The following is a 25,749-nucleotide window of genomic DNA, read 5'->3' on the forward strand; positions in this document are numbered from 1 at the left end:
AGCAGGCTCACAGCAGAGGAGCCCGATGCGGGGCTCGATCCCATAATGCTGGGATCACGCCCTGAGCTGAAGGCAGACGCTTTAACCGCTGTGCCACCCAGGCGCCCCGCCAACATCATTTTAATTCATCCATTGAAGGACACTTGGGTTGCTTCCATAATTTCGCTATTATAAGTAATACTGCAGTAAACATAGGGGTGCATATATCTTTTTTAATTAGCATTTTCTAATTCTTTGGGTAAGTAGCCAGTAGTGTAATAACAGGGTTATATGATAGTTTTATTTTTAATTTTTTGCAGAACTTCAGTACTATTTTCCACAATGTCTGCAACAGTTTGCATGCCCACCAACAGTGCACTAGGGTTTCTTTCTCTTTACATTGTTGCCAACACTTGTTGTTTCTTGTGTTGTTGCTCCCAGCCTATTACTAGGGCCACAGTATGATTTTTGTGTGTGGTTATCTTTCCTTCTCGGGAGGGCAGGAGTCACTTTGGAATGGTGTTGGCCCCTATGAGGGCTGCTTACACGCCACCAGGCTTGTGGCACTGCTTTGGATGGGCTCTCGCCACGAGCACATTGCAGGGGGTGAATCCACGGACAAGGGGAGGAGGAGTTCAGGATGCATGCTGTTAGCCACGTTTGCACGGGTCTCTGTGTAAGGGGACCTGGAGCTGAGGCCCGGCTGGAAGTGGTGTGTCCACAGAGGAATGTGGGAGCAGGGCACACTGTTAGCAAGTTACGTAGCCAAACTGGTTCTTGCTATTCCTGGAGAAGTCTCCCAAGGATCCCTGCCTCTCTAGCACACTCTCTGAGATTAGTAAACAAATCTCCCTCTCATATACCCCGGGAGTTTTTCAAACTGCTGTTTCTGTTCTGTCTTTTCTGTGCTATCTTTTTAGGGTGGGGGCTCAGTTTCTGCTCACCCTCCCAGCTCTCCCAGAGCTGAGCCTGCTGATTTTTAAAGTTCTAGGATTTGAGTCCCACTTCTTCTAAGAACTCCTGCATCCCAGCGCCTTTGGTTTTCAAAGTCAGTGTTCTGGGGATTCCTCTCACTGGACTCCCCAGTGAGAGAATCTGTTGCTCTCCACTCTTGCCAGCGGCATCCTTCCCTCCTAAATATGGTCCTGTGGGTCTGTTTAGTTCCCAATCGTGTCTCTACCCTTCTTACCCTCTTTGATGGTGCCTCTTCTCTATATTTAGCTGTAGAAAGTTGTTCTGACATTTTCTGGGTCATTTTCTGGGTTACTTACACTGATGTGAATGTTATATTGTTGTATTTGTGGGACAGGTAGAGTTTCGGGTCCTTCAGCTCCACCATCTTCCCTGGAATTCTACTTTCAGCCTCTTATGATGTGTTTAGGTTTGTATCTCCATGTTTATCCTACTTTATTTGTATAGGAGGGGGTTTTTAAAAATCAAAAGTTGGAAGTTTTCAGCTATTTCTTTCAATATTTCTCTGTCCTTTCCTGTCTTCCTGATGTATGTATGCATATATTTGTATGCTTATTGCTGTTTCACATTTCTTTTTTTGTGGGGGGATTTCTTAATTTAATCTTATTTTATTTTATATTAATATTTTTTTATTATATTATATTAGTCACCATACAGTACATCCCTGGTTTCTGATGCAAAGTTCAATGATTCATTAGTTGCGTATAACACCCAGTGCTTCATGCAATACGAGCCCTCCTTACTACCCATCATGAGCCTATCCCATTCCCCCAACCCCCTTCCCTCCAAAGCCCTCAGTTTGTTTCTCAGAGTCCATAGTCTCTCATGCTTCACTCCCCCCACTGATTATCCCCCCTTTCTTTATCCCTTTCTTCTCCTACCGTTCTTCCTAGTTTTTATGTTCCATAGATGAGAGAAACCATACGATAATTGTCTTTCTCTGCTTGACTTATTTCACTTAGCATTATCTCCTCCAGTGCCGTCCATGTTGCAGCAAATGTTGAGAAATCATTCTTTTTGATAGTTGAGTAATATTCCATTGTATATATGGACCACAACTTCTTAATCCAGTCATCTGTTGAAGGGCATCTCGGCTCCTTCCACGATTTAGCTATTGTGGACAATGCTGCTATGAGCATTGGGGTGCATATGGCCCTTCTCTTCACCACGTCTGTATCTTTGGGGTAAATACCCAGTAGTGCAATGGCTGGATCATAGGGTAGCTCAATTTTTAACTTTTTCAGGGACCTCCACACTGTTTTCCAAAGTGGCTGTACCAACTTGAATTCCCACCAACAATGTAGGAGGGATCCCCTTTCTCCACATCCTCTCCAACAATTGTTTTTTCTTGCCTTGTCAATTTTTGCCATTCTAACTGGCGTAAGGTGGTATCTAAGTGTGGTTTTGATTTGAATTTCCCTGATGGCTAATGATTTTGAACATTTTTTCATGTGTCTGTTAGCCATTTGTATGTCTTCATTGGAAAAGCGTCTGTTCATATCTTCTGCCCATTATATGATTTGTGTATTTGTTTCTCGTGTATTGAGTTTGAGAAGTTCTTTGTAGATCTTGGATACCAGTCTTTTATCTGTAGTGTCATTTGCAAATATCTTCTCCCATTCCGTGGGCTGCCTCTTAGTTTTTTTGATTGTTTCCTTGGCTGTGCAGAAGGTTTTTATCTTGATGAAGTCCCACAAGTTCATTTTATCTTTTGTTTCTCTTGCCTTTGGAGATGTGTCATGAAAAATGTTGCTGTGGCTGATGTCAAAGAGGTTGCTGCTTATGTTCTCCTCTAGGATTTGGATGGATTCCTGTCTCACATCGAGGTCTTTCATCCATTTGGAGTTTATCTTTGTGTATGGTGTGAGAGAGTGGTCAAGTTTCATTCTTTTGCATGTAGCTGTCCAATTTTCCCAGCACCATTTCTTGAAGACTGTCTTTTTCCCACCGGATGTTTTTTCCTGCTTTGTCAAAAATTAGTTGCCCAAAGAGCCGAGGGTCCATTTCTGGGCTCTCTATTCTGTTCCATTGGTCTATGTGTCTGTTTTTGTGCCAGTACCATGCTGTCTTTGTGATCACAGCTTTGTAGTACAGCTCGAAATCTGACCTTGTGATACCCCCAGCTTTGTTTTTCCATTTCGACAATGCCTTGGCGATTCGGGGCCTTTTCTGGTTCCATACAAATTTAAGGGCTATTTGTTCCAGTTCTTTGAAGAATGTCATCGGTATTTTGATCGGGATAGCATTGAAAGTGTAGATTGCTCTGGGTAGCATGGACGTTTTAACTATGTTAATTCTTCTGATCCATGAGCATGGAATATTTTTTCATCTTTTTGTGTTTTCTTCAATGTCTTTCAAGTGTGATTTGTAGTTTCTAGAATATAGGTCCTTTACGTCTCTGGTTAAGTTAATTCCAAGGTAACGTATGGTTTTTGGTGCTATTGTAAATGGGATGGAGTTCCTAATTTCTCTTTCTTCAGTCTCATTATTCGTATAGAAATGCAACTGATTTCTGAGTATTGATTTTGTATCTCGCCACATTACTGAATTGCTCTATAACTTCTAAGAGTTTGGGAGTGGATTCTTTTGGGTTTTCCATGTAGAGTATCATGTCATCTGTGAAGAGAGACAGTTTGACTTCTTCTTTGCTGATTTGAATACCTTTTATCCCTTTTTGTTGCCTGATTGCTGTTGCAAGGACTTCTAGTACTATGTTGAATAATAGTGGTGAGAGTGGGCATCCTTGTCGTGTTCCTGATCTTAAGGGAAAGGCTTCCAGCTTTTCCCCATTGAGAATGATATTCGCTGTAGGGTTTTCATAGATGGCTTTTATGAAATTGAGGAGTGTACCCTCTGTCCCTACACTCTGAAGGGTTTTAATCAGAAAACGATGCTATATTTGTCAGATGATTTTTCTGCATCAATTGAGAGGTTCATATGGTTCTTGACTCTTTTCTTGTTGATATGATCTATCACACTGTTTGATTTGCGAATGTTGAACCACCCTTGCATCCCAGGGATGAATCCCACTTGGTCATGATGGATAATCCTTTTAATGTACTGTTGGATCCTATTAGCTAGGATCTTGTTGAGAATTTTGGTGTCCATATTCATCAGGGATATCAGTCTGTAATTCTTCTTTTTGATGGGGTCTTTGCCAGCTTTTGTGATCAAGGTAGTGCAGGCTTCATAGAATGAGTTTGGTAGCTTTCCTTCTGTTATTTTCTGAAACAGCTTCAGGAGAATAGGTATTATTTCTTCTTTGAATGTTTGGTAGAATTCCCCGGGGAATCCACCAGGCCCTGGACTCTTGTTTTTTTGGGAGGTTTTTGATCACTTCTTCAATTTCTTCACGATTAATCGGTCTGTTTAGATAATCAATTTCTTCCTGTTTCAGTCTTGGTAGTTTATAGGTTTCTAAGAAGGCATCCATTTCTTCCAGGTTGTTTAATTTATTGGTATGTAGTTGTTGATGATGGTTTTTAATGATTGTTTCTATTTCCTTGTGTTTGGTCATGATCTCTCCCCTTTCATTCATAATTTATTTAATTTGGGTCCTTTCTTCTTTTGAATAAGTCATGCCAGTGGCTTATCGATCTTATTTATTCTTTCAGAGAGCCAGCTTCTAGTTCTGTTGATCTTCTCTACTGTGCTCCTGGTTTCTAATTCATGATCTCTGCTCTAATCTTAATCAACTGCCTTCTCGTGCGTGGGTCAGTTTTGTTCTTCTGTTTCCGTTCCACCTTCTTGAGGTGAGAATATAAAGACTGCATTTTAGATTGTCTATTCCTTTGAGTGAGGCTTGGATGGCTGTGTATTTTCCCCTTAGGACCGCCTTTGCAGTTTCCCATAGGTTTTGGACCGATGTGTTTTCATTCTCGTTGGTTTCCATAAATTGCTTAAGTTCTTCTTTAATTCCCTGGTTTACCCAATCATTCTTAAGCAGGGTGGTTCTTACTTTCCACGTGTTTGAGTTTCATGCAAAGTTTTCCTTGTGATTGAGCTCCAATTTCAAAGCACTGTGGTCTGAGAATATGCAGGGAATAATCTCAGTCTTTTGGTATCAGTTGAGACCGTTTTGTGACCCAGTATTTGGTCTATTCTGGAGAAAGTTCCATGTGCATTCGAAAAGAATGAGTATTCTGTTGTTCTGGGGTGCAGTGTTCTGTATATATCTATGAGGTCCATCTGGTCCAATATGTCATTCAAAGCTCTTATTTCTTTGTTGATTTTCTGCTTAGGTGATCTGTCTATTGCTGATAGTGGAGTGTTGAGGTCCCCTAATATTAATGCATTATTATCTATATGTCTCTTTATTCTGGTTAAGAGTTGACTTGTGTATCTAGCTGCTCCCCTGTTGGGGGCATAGATATTTATAATTGTCACATCCACTTGTCGGAAACATCCTTTAAGAATAATATAGTGTCCTTCTGTATCTCTAACTACAGTCTTTAAAATCTGTCTGATATGAGAATTGCTACCCCAGCTTTCTTTTGAGGTCCATTGGCATGAAAAATGGTTTTCCATCCCTTCACTTTCAGTCTGGATGTATCTTTAGGTTCAAGATGAGTCTCTTGTAGACAGCAAATGGATGGGTCATGTCTTTTTATCCAATCTGCAACCCTGTTGCATTTATGGGAGCATTTAGGCCATTCACATTGAGAGTGATTATTGAGAGAGATGATTTTAATGATGTCCTACTGCCTGTGAAGTCTTTTTTCTATAGATTGTAAATTTCTGTTCTGTATCTCTCTTGGGGTCTTTTTAGTTTTATACAACCCCCCTTAATATTTCTTGTAGGGCCAGCTTGGTGATCACAGTCTTTCATTTTCTGCCGGTCTTGGAAGGTCCTTGTCTCTCCATCAATTCTGAATGACAGCCTTGCTGGATAAAGGCTCCTTGGCTGCATGTTCTTCTTACTTAGTGCTCTGAATATGTCTTTCCAGCTTTTTCTGGCTTTCCAGGTCTCTCTAGACAGGTCTGACGTTATTCCGATGTTTTTCCCTCTGTAGGTGAGGATTCTCTTCCCCCTGGCTGCTTTCAAGATTTTATTCTTGCATCTGAGATTTGCAAATTGTACTATTATATGACGTTGTGTTGGTCTGTTCTTATTGATCTTGGGAGGGGTCCTCTCTGCCTCTTGGACACGAATGCTTGTTTCCTTCAAGTTCTCTTGTACAATTTGTTCAAATATCTCTTCTGGACCTCTCTCTTTCTCCACCCTCTCGGGGATGCCAGTGATTCTGATATTGGAGCATTTCATTGAGTCTGTAATCTCCCGTATTCTAATTTCTTGAAATTGGAGTTTTTAAAGCCATGTTCCCTCTTTTTCCTTCTTTTCTATCATCTCATCTTCCAACTCACTAATTCGTTCTTCTGTCTCGTTTACCCTGGCCATCAGAGCATCCAGTTTAGACTGCATTTGATTCATAGCATTCTTAATTTCTGCCAGATTCACGCTCATTTACGCCCTTAGAGATTCTATATTCTCGTCAATATTTTCGCTAATATTTTTTCAAGCCTACACATTATCTTGACCATTGTTACTCTGAACTCCATTTCTGACAATTTGGTTATATCCACATCCATTAGTTCTGTGGCAGAGGCCACAGTCTCTGTTTCTTTCCTTTGTTGGGGGTTCCTCCTTGTCATTCTGATGAGGTGTGGTTGTGGGGATGTACAGACCCCAAATTATTGACCAGGACCCAAGCAAGGTGCACTTGTTTTATAGGGACCTTAGGGATGTAGTCTTCTTGATTCTTCTGCCTGCCTTCTGGGCGAGAGGCCTGCCACGCAGATAATCAGGCAACCCTGTTTGGGTAGATTTGCCCTGTCCCCTGTGTGTGGGGAGGATGGGTATAGTGCAAACCGATTTTTCCGGTCTTTTGTTGTCTGCTGGCTTTCCCTGGCAGCTTTCTGTGACTCTTCTGAGAGTCAGAGCAGCTTTGGCCGTATCCAAGCCTCTGTCTCAGAACAGAACGATCGCAGTCTGCTCTCCACTGAGCTCTCCTGGCCACTTTAACTCAGTTTGTGTTGGTGCTGCTAAAAACCCCGCAGCATCCCGGGTTGTGTACCCCACAGCTGTTCTCCCAGTCCTTGCTCCCAGGGCTGGCTCCCCTCTGCCCTTTGTGCTTCTAACACCGCCAGCTGCCCCCATTCCCGCACACGCCTGAGCTCCCTGTTTCAGTGTGGTACGAGTGCGTGCTCCGGAACTCCTGGTGTCAGTCTGGTTTCTCAGTGGCTACCGGTCCACGAATCTGGCCCGCTCCCCATCGCAGGAGGCTTTTGCTTCCCGGCGCCTGAGCGCGGCGGCTCCCTCCCCCTGCTGTTTATTTTCCGATATCTGTGTGCAGATTCACAGCTCCCCGCTTCATACCTCAGTACTGGATGTTTGTTTGTAGAGATCCAGGTGTATCTTCCTATGTCTCAGGCTGATTTTGTGGGTGTTCAGGATGGTCTGGTAGATATCCAGCTCGATTCAGGGGACCAGCTGAAAAAAGGTTCCCTACTTCTCTGCCATCTTTTTTCCCCCCACATTTGGAATAATTATTAATAGGTAAGAACTTATGTCATTGTATTCATAGTTTTCTGACTGTTCTTTAATTCCCCTGTTGTTTTCTTCCTCTCTTGCTGCTTGCTTTTGTAACGATTTTATGTAATGGCATGGTCTGATTCCCTTCTTTTTATCTTCTGTGTATCAGCTGTAGGTTTTGCTTTATGGTTACCATGAGGCTTACATAAAACGTTTTATAGATAATCTATTTTAAGCTGGTGACAAATTAACTTTGATCACAGACAAAAATACTCTACTTTTTACTCTCCTTTTTAGTGTTTTTGATGTCGCAGTATTGTATTCATTAACAAGCTTTTGTAGCTATTGTTACTTTTTAAATTTTTTATTTAAGTTCAGTTAGCCAACATATAAATACATCATTAGTTTTTGATGTATTTTTTATGTTCTTGTCCTTTAACCTTTATACTAGAGTTAAGTATTTAACACACCACCATATTGCAGTATTAAAGTTTTCTAATTCATCTATATATTTACTTCTACCAATGTGTTACATACCTTTGTCTTCATGTTACTAATTAGTGTCTCATTTCAGCTTGAAGAACTTCTTTTAGCATTTCTTGGGAGGTAGTTCTAGTGGCGATGGACTCCCTCAACTCTTGTTTGTTGGGAAAGTCTTTCTCTCTTCTTCATTTCTGAAGGACAGCTTTGGTGGATAGTGTATTCTTGGTTTGCGGGGGTTTTTTTTTATTCAGTACTTTGAATATACATCATCCTGCTCTCTCCTGGCCTGTAAGATTTCTGCTGAAAAATCTATTGTTAGCCTCATGGGGATTCTCTGTAACTTACAAGCTTCTTTTCTCTTGATGCTGTTAAGATTCTTTTTGGTTTTGATTTTTGACAGTTTTATTTTAATGTGTCTTGAAGAAGACTTTTTTAGAATTGAGTTTGTTTGACCTTTGAGCTTTATGAACTTGGATATCAGAATCTCTCTCCAGGTTTGGAAGTTTTTAGGCATTAGTTTTTAAATAGGCTTTCCGCCCTTTTTCTCACTCTTCACATTCTGAGATTCTCATAATATGAATATAGTTTCGTTTGATGATGTACCATAATTCATATAAACTTTCTTCAGTCTTTTTCTCCTCTGACTAGATAATTTACAGTTCCTGTCTTCTTTTTTATTTTTTTTTAAGGTTTTATTTATTTATTTGACAGAGAGAGAGGGAACACAAGCAGGGGGAGTGGGAGAGGGAGAAGGAGGCTTCTCGCCGAGCAGGGAGCCCGATGTGGGGCTCTATCCCAGAACACTGGGATCATGACCTGAGCTGAAGGCAGACGCTTAACAACTGAGCCACCCAGGCGCCCCACAGTTCCTGTCTTCTAACTCACAGATTCTTGCTTCTGCTTAATCTGTTGTGCTATTGATGCTCTTTAGTGCATTTTCATTTCATTTATTATATTCTCCAGAATTTGTTTGGTTCTTTTTTATGATTTCTCTGTGAAATTTATCATTTTGTTCATGTATGTTTTCCTCTTATCATCAATTTATGTTTCTGTGTTTTTCTGTAGCTCTTTGAGTTTCCTTAAAACAGCTGTTTTGAATTCTTTACTGGGAAAAGCACGTTTCCATGTCTTTGAGATCAGTTACTGGTAGATGATTGTGACCCTTTAACAGTATCATGTTTCTTTGATTTTTTTCATGTTCCTTGAAGTTTGACGTTGCTCTCTTTGCATTTGAAGTAGCTCTCACCTCCTCCAGGTGTTAACCACCTTCAGGAGAGAAATAACTTCCATCAGCACTGCGTAGGGATTCTGAAGCTTTCTCAGTATTTCTTTCAGTACACTTGCCCCACTATTCTTGCTTTCTCTTGTAGGAGAATTTAAGCTTGTATGCCTTCTCTTGATCCTATAGCACACCAGGGTGCTTGCTGACAACCTCTTTTTTTGTTTTTCCAAAGACAGCACTGAAGCTCGTGTTTGTGGTCTCTTCCTGGCCTGTGTTCAGACTGGCTGTCTGCTACAGGGTGGGGGTTTGTGGGGGTGAGGTCTGCAGAACTCTGAGGGTGCCCATGGGGGAGGGGCATTATGAGACTCCTATCTGGTATTCTCCCAGTCTCATTCTACCTTCTGGTCATGCAGCTCAGAATTCAGTCCTCTGGATGGTGTGAGAGAGAAATGAGCCACTTTGGCACTGTTCTACACAGCTAGGAAACTGAGTGCTCACTCATATACTCTCACTTTCCTCCACGGACAAGTTCACTGGCCATGAACATCCCTGGTCCTAAGCTGTGCTGCCTTGGGAGATAGGTGATGTGAATAAAATCAAACTGTTCCTCTTACCCTCTGTGATAAGTCCAAACTCATATTTTTTGCTCCCAGCAGTATGCTGGTACTTTGCGGACTGGATTTCCACAAAAGTTCTCTTATCTATAGGTGATTGTCTAAGACAGTTTTTTCCAGTGGTCCTGGACCACAGCCAAGAGAGGTAGAGTTGGTTCACAGGTCATTACAGAATCCACACCTGGGGCTGAGCTCTTGTATGCCTGTTACCCAGTGTATGAGGAGGTGAGTCTCCTCCTTAGTCTCTTAGTGTACGGTGCTCCATCAGCTCCCACAAAGGCATTTTTGTCCATAGATGGAAACCAAATTGTTGTTGAGGCAGGGAAACAAATGAGGGATGTCTTATTCAGGCATATGGCCTTTGGTTTCTTAAACCAGTTTATTTCAAATGCCTTGATATTAATTAGAAAGGATTCCAAAAGAGGATTTCAATCCCACAGCCTTCTCTGAACCCTTTGTGTTAGTAGATGTTCATATTCTTAGGGTCTTTTATTTTTTTTTAAGATTATATTTATTTGAGAGAGTGAGTACAAGCTGGGAAAAGAGGCAGAGGGAGAGAGAGAAGCAGACTCCCCACCAAGCAGGGAGCCAATATGGGGCTCAATCCCAGAACCCTGGGATCATGACCTGAGCTGAAGGCAGACACTTAACCAACTGAGCCACCCAGGCACCCCTCATAGGGTCCTTTTAGACCTACAAATAAATTCTTAAAAACATTGATTGTGATGGGGCACCTGGGTGGCACAGCGGTTAAGCGTCTGCCTTCGGCTCAGGGCGTGATCCCGGCGATCTGGGATCGAGCCCCACGTCGGGCTCTTCTGCTATGAGCCTGCTTCTTCCTCTCCCACTCCCCCTGCTTGTGTTCCCTCTCTCGATGCCTGTCTCTATCTCTGTCAAATAAATAAATAAAATCTTAAAAAAAAAAAAAAACATTGATTGTGAATTAGCTCCTGGTGATTTCTTTTTATCTTAACCCATCTGTCATAGAAATTCCTCAAAGGGTAGGAAATTTGGACAGATCTCTTTGTTCTGTTGCTGTTGAAGATTTTTTTTTCTTATGTTTATACTCTTTTGAACATTTCAGTTTTTAACTAGGAAGACTGCATTATATTTCTATATGCAAATCATATTGCTCTCATGAAACTTGTCACCAGCATCTCATTTCTGGAACGTATTCTAAAGCTTTCTTGATACTGTTTTCTCATGGTTCAGACCATTTTTAAAACTTTCTTAATATTTTTTTTTTAATTATCTGTTCTTTGATGCTGTCTGTTGTCCTCTTTTTTTTTAATACATGTGAACTTTGTTAGCTTTCATATCCCATTTTCATGGCTGCAGACACTTATTATAGGCTTATGAACAATACATCCTTATTTTTCTAGATTTTTTTTTTTTTACGATTTTATTTATTTATTTGCCAGAGAGAGAGCGCGCAAGATAGCACATGCATACACAAGCAGGGGGAGGCAGAAGGAGAAGCAGGGTTCCTGCTAAGCAAGAAGCCCAATGTGGGACTCAATCCCAGGACCCCGGGATCATGACCCGAGCCAAAGGCAGACACTTAACCAACTGAGCCACCCAGGTGTCCCTCATTTTTCTAGATTTCTCCTGATCGAAGGAACAATACATCCAGCTGCTACTGTACTTCAAATTGTGCATATCATTCTCTCCTTGCTTCTGCTTCCATCCAAATCCAGTTTTCATTTTCTCCTGCCTCAGTGAGTCACAGGCATCTAGTGAGTTCTGAAACCAGTTGAGTAAAGTTTTATATTACTCCCTTTTCCACGCTCAGTATAAATTGGTGCCCAAGATCTCTCTAACCCACGGTAGGTATTAAAGATACGTACTTGCTGATTCTGTGAATGAACATAAACTGACTGAGTGTTGCTAATATATTGGTTTTTTTTTTTTTTTTAGAAAATAACAAAACCACCTAAATTTTTAAATAACCTCTTACCTTTGGATACTATGAGAACATGGTTCAGTATGTTTTGTCCACATCATTTAAAATGGATGACTTCAGATTGAGTAGGAGTATGTTGTTACAGGGAACAGTGACATTCAAAGATGTGGCTATTGACTTCACCCAGGAAGAGTGGCAGCAGTTGGATCCTGCTCAAAGGAACCTGTACCGGAATGTGATGCTAGAAAACTATAACAACTTAATCACAGTGGGTAAGGGTAGTTTCTTGTATGACTTAAATTCTGGGAGTAAAGTACTTTTTTTCCCCCAAAATTTCTGAAACATGTGGAACCTTTAAACGTTGGAGTGAGTTTGGCCTTTAGGTGCCTTTGCTCACATGAATGTGCGTGCTGCGGCTTTCACAACAAAAGGTCGTCCTTTCTTATGTTTCAGAGGCTGCATCCCCACAAACCATGTCCTGTCTTTCAGAAAGCCTGGTTTCCCTGGGCCAGTGTCAATTCTTGAATGATTTTTTTGTTCCTGGTATTTATGTCCAAATCTTATGTTATTTCCCTTTGACAGGCTGTCCATTCACCAAACCTGATGTGATTTTCAAGCTGGAGCAAGAAGAAGAACCTTGGGTGGTGGAAGAAGAAGTGTTAAGGAGACACTGTCCAGGTTAGTTAGGGAGGGAACAGATGGGTGAGGAGGGGCCAGGACTCTTGAATGGTTGGTTAATCCTTGACTAATTGACCCCTCTGAAATGTTCTTGAAAGATATTTTCCTAAAGACTGTAAACTTTTAAGTGATAATTTGTGTGAATAATTTATTAACCTAAGATGTCTTTTGTAGAAAACATTCTTTCCACAGACTTAAAGGACTAGTTGACTTTTTCACCTGTGTGCTAGATACCAAAATTTCCTAATTCATTTCCAGCTTTACATTGACAATCATTCTATTATTAGCATCTTCAGTCTCTCTGCCCACCTTGTTATATAGGATCCTTTCCTTTTGCATTCAAATATTCACATAACCGGTTGTTCAAATAAACTGTTGATGTTTATGTTTCAAGACTTTCTCTTCTTCCTTCCATTATAAATGCCTTAGCATTTTATTTTGTACTCGTAGTCACATTTCCCACTGTATTTTCAGCTTTTGCTCTCATACTCAGTAATGGCTATAGCTGTTTTACTCAGTAACTTTTATTTTTTTTTTTAATTAAAAAAAAATTTTTTTTTATTATATTATGTCAGTAACCATACAGTACATCCCCGGTTTCCGATGTAAAGTTCGATGATTCATTAGTTGCGTATAACACCCACTGCACCATGCAATACGTGCCCTCCTTACTACCCATCACCGGTCTATCCCATTCCCCTGCCCCCCTCCCCTCTGAGGCCCTCAGTTTGTTTCCCATAGTCCATAGTCTCTCATGCTTCATTCTCCCTTCTGATTACCCCCCCTTTCTTTATCCCTTTCTTCCCCTACCGATCTTCCTAGTTCTTATGTTCCATAGATGAGAGAAATCATATGATAGTTGTCTTTCTCTGCTTGACTTATTTCACTTAGCATTATCTCCTCCAGTGCCATCCGTGTTGCAGCAAATGTTGAGAATTCGTACTTTCTGATAGCTGAGTAATATTCCATTGTATATATGGACCACAACTTCTTACTCCAGTCATCTGTTGAAGGGCATCTCGGCTCCTTCCACGATTTAGCTATTGTGGACATTGCTGCTATGAACATTGGGGTGCATACGGCCCTTCTCTTCACTACGTCTGTATCTTTGGAGTAAATACCCAGTACTGCAATAGCTGGATCATAGGGTAGCTCAATTTTTAACTTGTTAAGGGACCTCCACACTGTTTTCCAGAGTGGCTGTACCAACTTGCATTCCCACCAACAATGTAGGAGGGATCCCCTTTCTCCACATCCTCTCCAGGATTGTTGTTTCTTCCCTTGTCAATTTTTGCCATTCTAACTGGCGTAAGGTGGTATCGTAGTGTGGTTCTGATTTGAATTTCCATGATGGCTAATGATTTTGAACATTTTTTCATGTGTCTGTTAGCCATTTGTATGTCTTCATTGGAAAAGTGTCTGTTCATATCTTCTGCCCATTTTTTGATTTGTTTATTTGTTTCTCGTGTATTGAGTTTGAGAAGTTCTTTGTAGATCTTGGATACCAGTCCTTTATCTGTAGTGTCATTTGCAAATATCTTCTCCCATTCCGTGGGCTGCCTCTTAGTTTTTTTGACTGTTTCCTTGGCAGTGCAGAAGCTTTTTATCTTGATGAAGTCCCACAAGTTCATTTTATCTTTTGTTTCTCTTGCCTTTGGAGATGTGTCATGAAAAATGTTGCTGTGGCTGATGTCAAAGAGGTTGCTGCCTATGTTCTCCTCTAGAATTTTGATGGATTCCTGTCTCACATCGAGGTCTTTCATCCATTTGGAGTTTATCTTTGTGTATGGTGTGAGAGAGTGGTCAAGTTTGATTCTTTTGCATGTAGCTGTCCAATTTTCCCAGCACCATTTATTGAAGAGACTGTCTTTTTCCCACCGAATGTTTTTTCCTGCTTTGTCAAAAATTAGTTGCCCAAAGAGCCGAGGGTCCATTTCTGGGCTCTCTCTTCTGTTCCATTGGTCCATGTGTCTGTTTTTGTGCCAGTACCATGCTGTCTTTGTGATCACAGCTTTGTAGTACAGCTCGAAATCCGGCCTTGTGATGCCCCCAGCTTTGTTTTTCCTTTTCAACAGTTCCTTGGCGATTCGGGAACTTTTCTGGTTCCATACAAATTTAAGGACTATTTGTTCCAGTTTTTTGAAAAATGTCATTGGTATTTTGATTGGGATAGCATTGAAAGTGTAGATTGCTCTGGGTAGCATGGACATTTTAACTATGTTAATTCTTCCGATCCATGAGCATGGAATATTTTTCCATCTTTTTGTGTCTTCTTCAGTGTCTTCCAAGAGTGATTTATAGTTTCTAGAATATAGATTCTTTATGTCTCTGGTTAAGTTAATTCCAAGGTAACGTATGGTTTTTGATGCTATTGTAAATGGGATGGATTCACTAATTTCTCTTTCTTCAGTCTCATTAATCGTGTGTAGAAATGCAACTGATTTCTGAGCATTGATTTTGTATCCCGCCACATTACTGAATTGCTCTATAACTTCTAATAGTTTGGGAGTGGATTGTTTTGGGTTTTCCATATAGAGTATCATGTCATCTACGAAGAGAGACATTTTGACTTCTTCTTTGCCGATTTGGATACCTTTTATCCCTTTTTGTTGTCTGATTGCTGTTGCAAGGACTTCTAGTACTGTGTTAAATAATAGTGGCGAGAGTGGGCATCCTTGTCATGTTTCTGATCTTAAGGGAAAGGCTTCCAGCTTTTCCCCATTGAGAATGAGATTTGCAGTAGGCTTTTCATAGATGGCTTTTATGAGATTGAGAAATGTACCTTCTATTCCTACACTCTGAAGGGTTTTAATCAGGAAAGGATGCTGTATGTTGTCAAATGCTTTTTCTGCATCAATTGAGAGGATCATATGGTTCCTGAGTCTTTTCTTGTTGATATGATGTATCACGCTGATTGATTTGCGAATATTGAACCACGCTTGCATCCCAGGTATGAATCCCACTTGATCATGATGGATAATCCTTTTAATGTACTGTTGGATTCTATTAGCAAGTATCTTGTTGAGGATTTTGGCGTCCATATTCATTAGGGAAATCGGTCTGTAATTCTCCTTTTTGATGGGGTCTTTGCCTGGTTTGGGAATCAAGGTAATATTGGCCTCATAGAATGGGTTTTGTAGCTTTCCTTCCGTTTCTATTTTTTGAAATAGCTTTAGGAGAATAGGTATTATTTCTTCTTTGAATGTTTGGTAGAATTCCCCAGGAAAACCGTCCGGGCCTGGACTTTTGTTATTTGGAAGGTTGCTTATCACTGACTCAATCTCTTCATAATTAATTGGCCTGTTTAAAAAATCAATTTCTTCCTGTTTCAATCTTGGTAGTTTATGGGTTTCCAGGAAGGCCTCCATCTCTTCCAGATTGCTTAATTTATTGGCATAAAGCTGTTGATAAAAGTTTCTAATAATGCTTCCAATTTCATTGGTGTTGGTTGTGACCTCTCCTTTTTCATTCATAATTTTATTTATTTGGGTCCTTTATTCTTTTGGATAAGTCTTGCCAGCGGTCTATCAATTTTATTCTCTCAAAGAACCAGCTTCTAGTCCTGTTGATCTGCTCTGCTGTACTTGTGGTTTCTAATTCATTGATTTCTGCTCTAATCTTGGTCAGCTGCTTCCTCGTGTGTGGATTAGGCCTGTCCCTCTGTTGCTGTTCCAGCTTCTTGAGGTGAGAATATAAAAACTACATTTTAGATTTTTCTATTCTTTTGAGTGAGGCTTGGATGGCTATGTATTTCCCCCTTAGGACTGCCTTTGCAGTATCCCATAGGTTTTGGACTGTTGTATTTTCATTCTCATTGGTCTCCATAAATTGATTTTTGATTTCCTGGTTATCGAGTCATTCCTGAGCAGGATGGTTCTTAGTCTCCAAGTGTTTGAGTTTCTTCCAAATTTTTCCTTGTGATTGAGTTCCAATTTCAGAGCGTTGTGGTCTGAGAATATGCAGGGGATAATTTCAGTCTTTTGGTATCGGTCGAGACCTGTTTTGTGTCCCAGAACATGGTCTATTCTTGAGAATGTTCCATGGGCATTAGAATAGAATGAGTATTCTTTGGTTCTGGGGTGTAATGTTCTATATATATCTATGAGGTCCAACTCAAGGAGTATGGCATTCAAAGGTCTTGTTTCTATGTTGGTTTTCTGCTCTGGTGCTCTGTCTATTACTGATAGTGGAGTGTTGAGGTCCCCTACTATTAACTTATTTTTAACTCTATGTCTCTTTATTCTGGTTAAGAGTTGGCTTGTGTATCTTGCTGCTCCCCTGTTGGGGCATATATATTTATAATTGTCATATCCACTTGTTGGATACATCCTTTAAGAATAATATAGTGCCCTTCTGTGTCTCTAACTGTAGTCTTTAGTTTAAAATCCAATGTGTCTGATATGAGAATTGCTACCCCAGCTTTTTTTTGAGGTCCATTGGCGTGAAAGATGGTATTCCATCCCTTTACTTTCAGTCTGAATGTACCTTTAGGTTCCAAATGAGTCTCTTGTAGACACCAAATGGATGGGTCATGTCTTTTTATCCAATCTGCAACCCTGTGGCATTTATGGGAGCATTGAGGCCATTTACGTTGAGACTGATTATTGAGAGAGATGATTTTAATGATGCCATGTTGCCAGTAAAGTCTTTGTTTCTATAGATTGTGACTTTCTGTTCTGTATCACTCTTGGGGCCTTTTTACCTTTATAGAACCCCCCTTAATATCTCCTGTAGGGCTGGTTTCGTGGTTATGAAATTGGCCAATGACTGGCGATTCTGGAAGGTCTTTCTCTCTCCATCAATTCTGAATGACAGCCTTGCTGGATAGAGGATCCTTGCCTGCATGTTTTTCTCTGAAAGAGCTTTAAAAATGCCCCCCCAACCCTTTCTCTCATTCCAGCCCTGTGTAGACAGGTCTGATGTAATTCTGACACCTTTGCCTTGGTACGTGAGAAATTTCTTTGCCCTGGCTGCTTTCAATACTGTATCCTTGGATCTAATATTTGCAAATGCACTATGATGTGATGTGGCGTAGGTTTGTCGTGGTTGAGCTTGGGAGGGGTCCTCTCTGCCTCTTGGACACGAATGTTTGTTTCCCTTTCTAGATTAGGGAAGTTTTCAGCTACAGTTTGTTCAGATATCTCTTCTAGCCCTCTGTTTTTCTCCACCCCCTCAGGGATGCCAATGATTCTGACATTGGATCGTTTCATTGAGTCAGTGATCTCCCGTAACCTACATTCGTGGCCGTGGATTTTTCTAAGTTCAGAATCTATTTTCGCTTTTTCTTCTACTAACCCATCCTCCAATTCGCTAATACGTTCTTCTGCCTTAGTGACCCTGGCCGACAGAGCCTCTAGTTTTGACTGCATTTGGTTCATAGAATTTTTAATTTCTGCCAGGTTCGCTCTCATTTCCGCCCTTAGAGATTCTATATTCTCATTAACATTTTCGTTAATATTTTTTTCAAGTCTACCCATCATCTTGACCATTGTTAGTCTGAATTCCATTTCTGATAATTTGGTTATATCCATATTCTTTAGTTCTGTGGCAGAGGCCACCTACTCATTGTCTTTTCTTTGCTGGGGCGGACTTCTCCTTCTCATCCTTCTGATGAGGAGAGCTTGCGGGGTTGTCTAGAGCCAAATTATTGACCGGGACCCATGCCATGCGCCCTTGTTTTATAAGGATCTTAGGAATGTGGCCTTCTTCTTTAAAGATTTTATTTATTTATGTGGCAGAGAGACAGCTAGCGAGAGAGGGAACACAAGCAGGGGAGTGGGAGAGGAAGAAGCAGGCTCCCAGCAGAGGAGCCCGATGAGGGACTCCTTTCCGGAACGCCGGGATCACGCCCTGAGCCGAAGACAGGTGCTTAATGACTGTACCACCCAGGCGCCCCGGGATGTGGGCTTCTTGATTTTTCAGCCTGCCTTCTGGGGGAGGGGCCTGCCCCGCCGATACTCAGGCAACCCTGTTTGGGTAGAGTCTCTGTGTCCCCTGCGAGGGGGGATGGGGATGGGCATTCTCTGAGCCGGTATTTCCAGGCTTTTGTTCTCTGATGGCTTTCCCTGGCGGTTTGCTGTGCCTCCACTGAGAGTCAGAGCAGCAGTCACCAAATCTCAGACTCTGTCTCAGAACAGAGGGATCGCGGACTACTCTCCACTGATGTTTTGGCCATTTTAACTCTGTTACTGTTGGTGCTGCTCAGCCCTGCAGCGTCCCGGGATGTGCGCCCCACACCCGGCGTCCCTGCCCTCACTTCCAGGGCCGGCGCGTCTCTGTCCTTTGTGTTTCTAACGCCGCCAGCCGCCCTCGCGCGCTCCTGGAGCTCCCAGTCTGTCTGGTTCCAGTGAGCACACTGCAGTTCCCGGCTCAGGGTCTCAGTCTTCTGTCTTGTGGGTGCCCTCCGGGAGTCCAGCCCGCTCCCCCGTGCAGGTGGCTACCGCTTCCCGGCGCCCGAACGCGGCGGCTCCCTCCCCCTTCCGTTTATCTTCCAATATCTGTGCACGGTTTCATGGCTCCCCACTTCGTACCTCAATACTCAGCGCTGGAGATGTTCATTTGTAGAGATCCAGATGTATCTTCCTGCGTCTCAGGCTGATTCCGTGGATGTTCAGGCTGGTCTGATACCTATCCAGCTCGACTCGGGACCGGCTGAAAAAGGGGTCTCCTACTCCTCCGCCATCTTAACTCCCTGCCCCCACTCAGTAACTTTTAAAGTCAGTGATGCTTTTCTGTTAGCTTCCATTTTCTGCTACATTTGTCATGTATTTGTTCACACAATTTCCTGCACATGTATTTATACACACGCATATACATATATACTTGCATACACCTAACGACGAAATGTATATATATGTATATACATGTATTTCTAATTTGGTAGATATTGCCACGTCTTTTTTAGCGCTCCAAAGAAACTACAACATTTTTATTTCTACCAGTCATTTCTGCGAACGTAGTAACTTTCCCAAAATGATAGGTGAAAAACAATTCATCTTAGTTTGAATTTGTATTTCCTTTATTGTGAGTGAAGTCGAGGATGTTTTCATATGTTTAAACTCTGTACTTCTTTCTTTATGAACAGCTTATGTCGTTTCCCCCTTTTTCTGTTAAATTCTTAATCTGTGTGAATATATTGACGTGATTAGCCTTTTATCGGTTGTATGTTTTTCTGGTATTTTTTCACAGTTGGACATTCCTCTTTGAAGTACTTTTTGCCACTTTTAAGTTTTTTTTTTTAATGTTCAGTTAGTTAAAATAATCTCCTCTTATGAGAGATTATCCTATGATTTTTTCCTTTATGTATATAGGTGAATTATGTCTACATACTTCTTAGTAATTACTTATCCTCACATTTTTGCTGTGAATTTAAAATTGTTCCAAATTTTTCAGGCTTTGAGTTCATTGTTATGCTGGTTTCATAAATAGAATTTAAAACCATTTCTTCTTGTTCTGGAATACTTATAATAGCTTGTAACTCCCTTAAAATTTTGGTTTATTTTACTTGTTCACCTACTTGGACCTTGTGGATTATTGAGGGAACGTGCTCTTGACAGCTTTTATCCATTGTTACTTTATAACTGTTTTATGTAGATATTTTGTCTCTTCTGGCATTAGTTTTTGGTAATAGGTTATATTGTTCTAGAAAATTACCCACTTAATTTTGGTTTTCAAATTAATTTTTACAGAGTTGAACAACATAATTTCTGTAAATATTTAAGTTTGCCCTGTAGCTTTAAAGTTTACCGTATACTGATGTTCCAGGGTAGTCTTTTATATTTAACAACTTGTTTCATCTGTATTTTCCAATCTGTTGGTATAAAATTTCCCATAGTGTTGTTATTTTTGTCTTCATTAACTGAATATTTCTTAGCCAACATCATCAGATATTGGCTTTTGTTCATTCTCTCTGCACTCTCCTTCTGGGATTCCTAAAGATAGAGGCTAGATCTTTTTTCTCCATATATTTTTTTTCATTTCCTTTACTATTTTCTGCCTGCCTTTATCTCTATGTTGACTTCTCAGTAATTACCTGAGACATATGTTCAGATTTACTCATTCTCTCTTCAGCTGTGTTTATTCATCTTTTATCTCATTTTGTATTTTTAGAAATTCCTTTTTGGGGGGGGGGGCTTTTTCCCCCTATGTCTTTCTGGCCCTTTTTATTGATTTCTGCAGCTTATTTCTTGTTTGTGTTTTTTATCCTTTGCTTCTTTAAAAACATTCTATGTAGCTCTTCTGTTTTTTTGTATCTGACAGTTCTGATATTTTAAGTCCTCAGGGTTAAATATCTTGTTTTGATGATTTGCTTATTGTACTTGATTCTTCACGATTGATGACTGCTGATTATGAATTCAGCATTTTTAAACCTTTTTGCAATAATCTTATTGTCCTGAATTGGGGCTGTATTCTTCTGAAGATGATTCACATGTGCTTCTTGTAGGTGCCAACAGCTTTACCAAGTGAAGACCAGTTGCCTGTTCTTTGAATGTTCTGATCAACCTCAGTTGATCTTCTTTTCCTTATTCCTGGCCTGAGGCTTATGCTTCAATTAATAGGGCTTTCATTTGCCTGGGTAGTCAAGTCAGATTCATCTTCTAGCTTGCTTTCTAAGTCCCTCTTGCAGACCTGATTTTGGCTATTACTTACTTATTTTTGTTTTATTCATTTTTAGTGTATGGTACTCAGGTGTGTTTGGTGGAGAGTATTGTGGTGTTCTTGGAGATTTATGCCCAGTGATGCATCAAAATTTGTTTTACCATTTTACCAGTGTGAGGTTACCGTACCATAATTTCAATACTAAAAGTACTATCTAGTGTCTTTTTCCCCCAACTTGCGTGGTATTCTTTGTTTTTGCTTGGTTTTATTTTTCTCTTCCATTTCTTTCCTTGGTTCTGCCATTTATTTGTTTTCCCTATCCCTGTTTTCTTACTGTTTCTTCATGTATTTGTTTGTATTTTGAGCTCTTGATTTATAGATTTATTTTCATTAAGCTTTTTCATTCATGAAATAGTCAACATTTTCACTTACTGTGTGCCATAATTGTTATAGCTGGTGCCTTTTGTCTCTCTTTATATCATGTTTCTTTTACGTTTTTTCTCTTTTAATACTTTTTATAGATCTGATTTCAGCACCTTCTCATTTTTAGTAGTAGGCTAGTTCTTCCTTGACTTGCCTTTTTAAAAAAGGGTAATGTTAGGGAAAGAAAATGAGTACTCTGATTTAGAACAGGGACCATCAGCAAACTATGGTTTGTAGGCCTACTTATTTTGGAAAATAAAATTTCATTAAAACATAGCCACACCCAGTCATTTACATCTTCTGTATGATTGCTTTCACATAATGGCAAAGTCGAATAGCTGCATTGAAGATTGTGTGACCCACAAAGCCTAAAATATTTACTGATACTTTAAGAAAAAGTTTACTAATTCTTGATGTATATGAATGCATCTGTTCTTCATGTTGAAGCCCTTTATTCTACATGGTTTTATGTATAAAAGTATGCTTAGGCTTTATTTTCCCTCATCCAAAAAGGAACTGCCGCTGCAAGCTTTCTCGTAACACTGAATCTTACACTCTCACCCCAACAGACTTCTTCCTAAAAAAGTAAATGTACAGTGCTTCCTTGTTCAGTTCTGGCTGGGATATCTTGGGATAACAAGTCTCCTGTAACCAGTCTACACTCCCAAATTTCACTGTTGTATTTAATCATGAGATAATTAATTCTGCCCTTCAAGGTGTGATACCCGTTTTGACACTGTCAGCTGCTTGTTCTGCCCAAGATCAGCATGAACAGCTGTCTTTTAGAATCCTTTTTCCCCTGTTCCCGCCATCACTGTATTTGTCAACACTAACTCATTTATTATAATTGGGGTTGCCGCCACCCCTAAGATCATTCAAGAATCAATGAGAATTCACTCCCATTGTTTGTAGAGAGGAAAAGTGATTAGCTGCTTTTCCATTCCACCATCTTAAAACATGGAGTTTTGTGTCACATCTGATATTTTGGTCTTGCCCTTGGAATTCTTTTTCATTTCTATTTGGATGGTACTTTGGCAACCTAATCTTACCTTCTTCAACATCATTTGCTTAATGGAACTTCTCTTTTTTCCCTAAGTGATCCAGAAGGTTAGTACTCTGCCTTCATTTCTACATTTGTAATCTGCAACCAAGTCTCTTTTACCTGCTTTAGAGTTGCACAGGAATTTTCCCTTCCTTTATTATCACTCTGGCAGAGACGGAGAAAAATCTCCATTTTCCAATCTTGGAGCTGAGCAGCAACAGGGAGCTGAATGTTACCCTTCAGTATATGGGCTTGCACTTACTCTGTGCTTGAGCCGGTTCCTTTATTTTGTATCCTCTGCCTCATGTCCCTCCCTGACTTGATGGCATTTCTGCTTCCATTTCTTAAGAGTGATCTTCCATCTCCTCTTAGGTAGTCTTTGTTAGTTTATGCATTTTTCTTTCTTTATCTCACACTGGTGTGATTTTGGGTGGGATGAAATAAATTCATGTATTTATTATACAATATTTAAGCTCAGTTTCTCCCTCTGTTTTCCCTTCTGCTCACAGTACTTACTCCCTATCCAGTCACACTAAGTAGGCTCTTCCAGTTTTTTTTTTTTTAAAGATTTTATTTATTTATTCGACAGAGATAGAGACAGCCAGCGAGAGAGGGAACACAAGCAGGGGGAGTGGGAGAGGAAGAAGCAGGCTCACAGCAGAAGAGCCTGACGTGGGGCTCGATCACATAACGCCGGGATCACGCCCTGAGCCGAAGGCAGACGCTTAACCGCTGTGCCACCCAGGCGCCCCAGGCTCTTCCAGTTTTATGTTCCAACTCTTTGATCCAATTTTTACCTGCCCATTGTTTATTCTCACTTTATTACTGCAGTATTCAGAACAATTTTATTTACTTTTTAAAATACATAATACAGGGACACCTGGGTTGCTCAGCCATTAAGCATCTGCCTTCGGCTCAGGTCACAATCCCAGGGTCCTGGTATCGAGCCCCGCATCGGGCTCCCTGCTTGGCGGGAAGCCTGCTTCTCCCTCTGACACTCCCCTTGCTTGTGTTCTCTCTCTCGCTCTCTCAAATAAATAAATAAAAATCTTTTAAAAAAATACATAATGCATGCTTATAAAATCTCTAAAGTACAAAAGAACACATATTGAAAAGTAGTAGCTCTTCTCTTACACATTTCCTAAGGTGGCAATCCTTAGCATCATTTTCCTTTGAGCTGGTACCTGTATTTTCAGATATTTTTATTGAAATTACTTTGATAGGTTAGCTTGTGAATAAGTGTCATTTTGCTGTGAATGTTCTTTTACAGCAATATGACATACCTTTTTTCTTAGTTTCCTAGGGCTGCTGCAACAAAGTACCACAAACTGGGTGGCTTAGAATAACAGGAATTTATTCTCAGAGTTCTGGAGGCTAGAAATACTAAATCAAGGTGTTGGCAGGCCATGCTCCCTCTGAAACCTGTAGAGAAGGACCCTTCCTTCCCTCTTTCAGCTTCTAGTAGCCGTAGACATTCCTTGGCTTGTGATAGCTTAATGCCAGTCTATGTCTTTATTTTCACATGGTGTTCTCCCTGTGTTTCTGTCTGTTCACACTGCATCGTTTCTGTAAGAACACCAGTCAGATTATGAGTTATCCTACTCCGGTATGACTTCATTTTAATTAATTGCATCTGCAGTGACCCTTTTTCCAAATAACTTCACATTCTGAGTTACTGGAAATTAGGATTTCAATATGTCTCCTTTTTTTTTATGTTCAGTTAGAGAAAGACAATCATATGCTTTCACTCATAAGGAATAGCACAGATGATCATAGGGGAAGGAGGGAAGACTGAAGGGGGTGAAATCAGGGAGTCAACAAATCTTTTTTGCAGTGCACACAATTCAACCTGTAGCACCTTTCCATTTGGTTAAGTCTATGTGTGCATTTTAGTTTTCTGAAAATCTTGGGACATTACTTATTAAATTCCTATATTTTGGGGCGCCTGGGTGGCACAGCGGTTAAGCATCTGCCTTCGGCTCTGGGCGTGATCCCGGCGATCTGGGATCGAGCCCCACATCAGGCTCCTCCACTGGGAGCCTGCTTCTTCCTCTCCCACTCCCCCTGCTTGTGTTCCCTCTCTCGCTGGCTGTCTCTATCTCTGTCAAATAAATAAAATCTTTAAAAAAAAAATTCCCATATTTTTCATATTTTTTGTTGTGACTGTAAGTATAGTCTGTTATATTTTCTAAATAGTTGTTTGTATATATCAAGGTTATTGAAACTTAATTTCTGATATATAGTAAATTTAATGACGTCTTTATCTCTTTTATAATAATTTTTCACTTTTGATTTTGCAGGTAAATTGTTTTATTGTTGACAAAAATGTTAATCTTATCCTTCCCTTCCAAGTTTTTCTACCTCCAATTTCTTTCTCTTAATGCACTATGCAGTACCGTAATAATAGTGGTGATAGTAGTTATTATTATGTCATTGCTTTGGAATTTTCTTTTTTTTGCCCAGGGGTGTGTGGATCTTTCGTATTAAATATTGTTTAAGTTGCACTGTACTTTTTCTCAAGTTAACTACTCCCATTTTTTGAAGGTTTCTTTATGGAAAATTGATGTTTAGTTTTATCATTTTTTAAAGTATCTTTGAAAATGATTACTTGATTTTTTACTTTGACCTTTTAATATATTTGCTTATAGAAGTAGATTTTCTAATAGTGAAACATACTTTTGTACCTGTAAAAAAAAAAAATCCTACTCAGGTATGATGTAGTTTATATTTAATGTGCTCTAGGTCACTTTTTTTCCTTCTGGGTTATTTTGATAGGTAGAATTTTTACATTGATATTCATAAGTAAAATTGGTGTGTAATTTGCTTTTTTGGTTATCTTTCAGGTTTTGGTATTAATGTTATATTTCACATAAAAAAATTGGAAATTCTCCTCTTTTTCCTTTTATAACATCTTGCAGATCATGAAAGGAAATGTTCAAATTCCCACGTGAATCTCTCTGGGCCTTTTTGATTTGTTTTTAGGGGATTGCTTTTTCATATTTTTTCTCTTTATTTTAGGGAAGTAGGCTCATACAGCTCTTCTACCTCTTACAGGTTCGGTTTTGGTAATCTGCATTTTCCAGAAAATTATTTATGTCAAGCAGTTTGTAAAAGTTTATTTTAATAGAGCCCTACAAAATAGTTTTATGATTTTTTAACTTCCTACTTTTGTTTTTAACTCTATCATTTCTTCTTACTTTATTTGTACATTCTGCATTCTCCCTTTTATTTACCCAGCAGTTCATCTGTTTTGTTTCAGATCCCATTTTTAAACACAATCAAAGCTATTTGTATTCCTGTCTT

The 25,749-nt window shown here is 40.0% G+C and overlaps 1 protein-coding gene across 3 annotated transcripts in view; it reads left to right on the forward strand.

The window, feature by feature from the left end:
- The window catches only part of ZNF569 (zinc finger protein 569), a 53,294-nt gene that overhangs the window by 24,101 nt on the left and 3,444 nt on the right, over positions 1–25,749 (forward strand). The window contains exons 4-5 of one of the 3 annotated variants that reach the window (XM_026482417.4): positions 11,720–11,977; positions 12,288–12,383. In XM_026482417.4, coding sequence (XP_026338202.1) covers positions 11,779–11,977; positions 12,288–12,383 — 295 coding nt within the window. In that variant the 5' untranslated portion in view covers positions 11,720–11,778. The remainder of the gene's footprint in view (positions 1–11,719; positions 11,978–12,287; positions 12,384–25,749) is intronic. The other 2 variants (XM_026482418.4, XM_057314709.1) reach the window with 2 other exon arrangements.

The sequence above is a fragment of the Ursus arctos genome, unplaced genomic scaffold, assembly GCF_023065955.2.
Source record: "Ursus arctos isolate Adak ecotype North America unplaced genomic scaffold, UrsArc2.0 scaffold_19, whole genome shotgun sequence".
NCBI lineage: Eukaryota > Metazoa > Chordata > Mammalia > Carnivora > Ursidae > Ursus > Ursus arctos.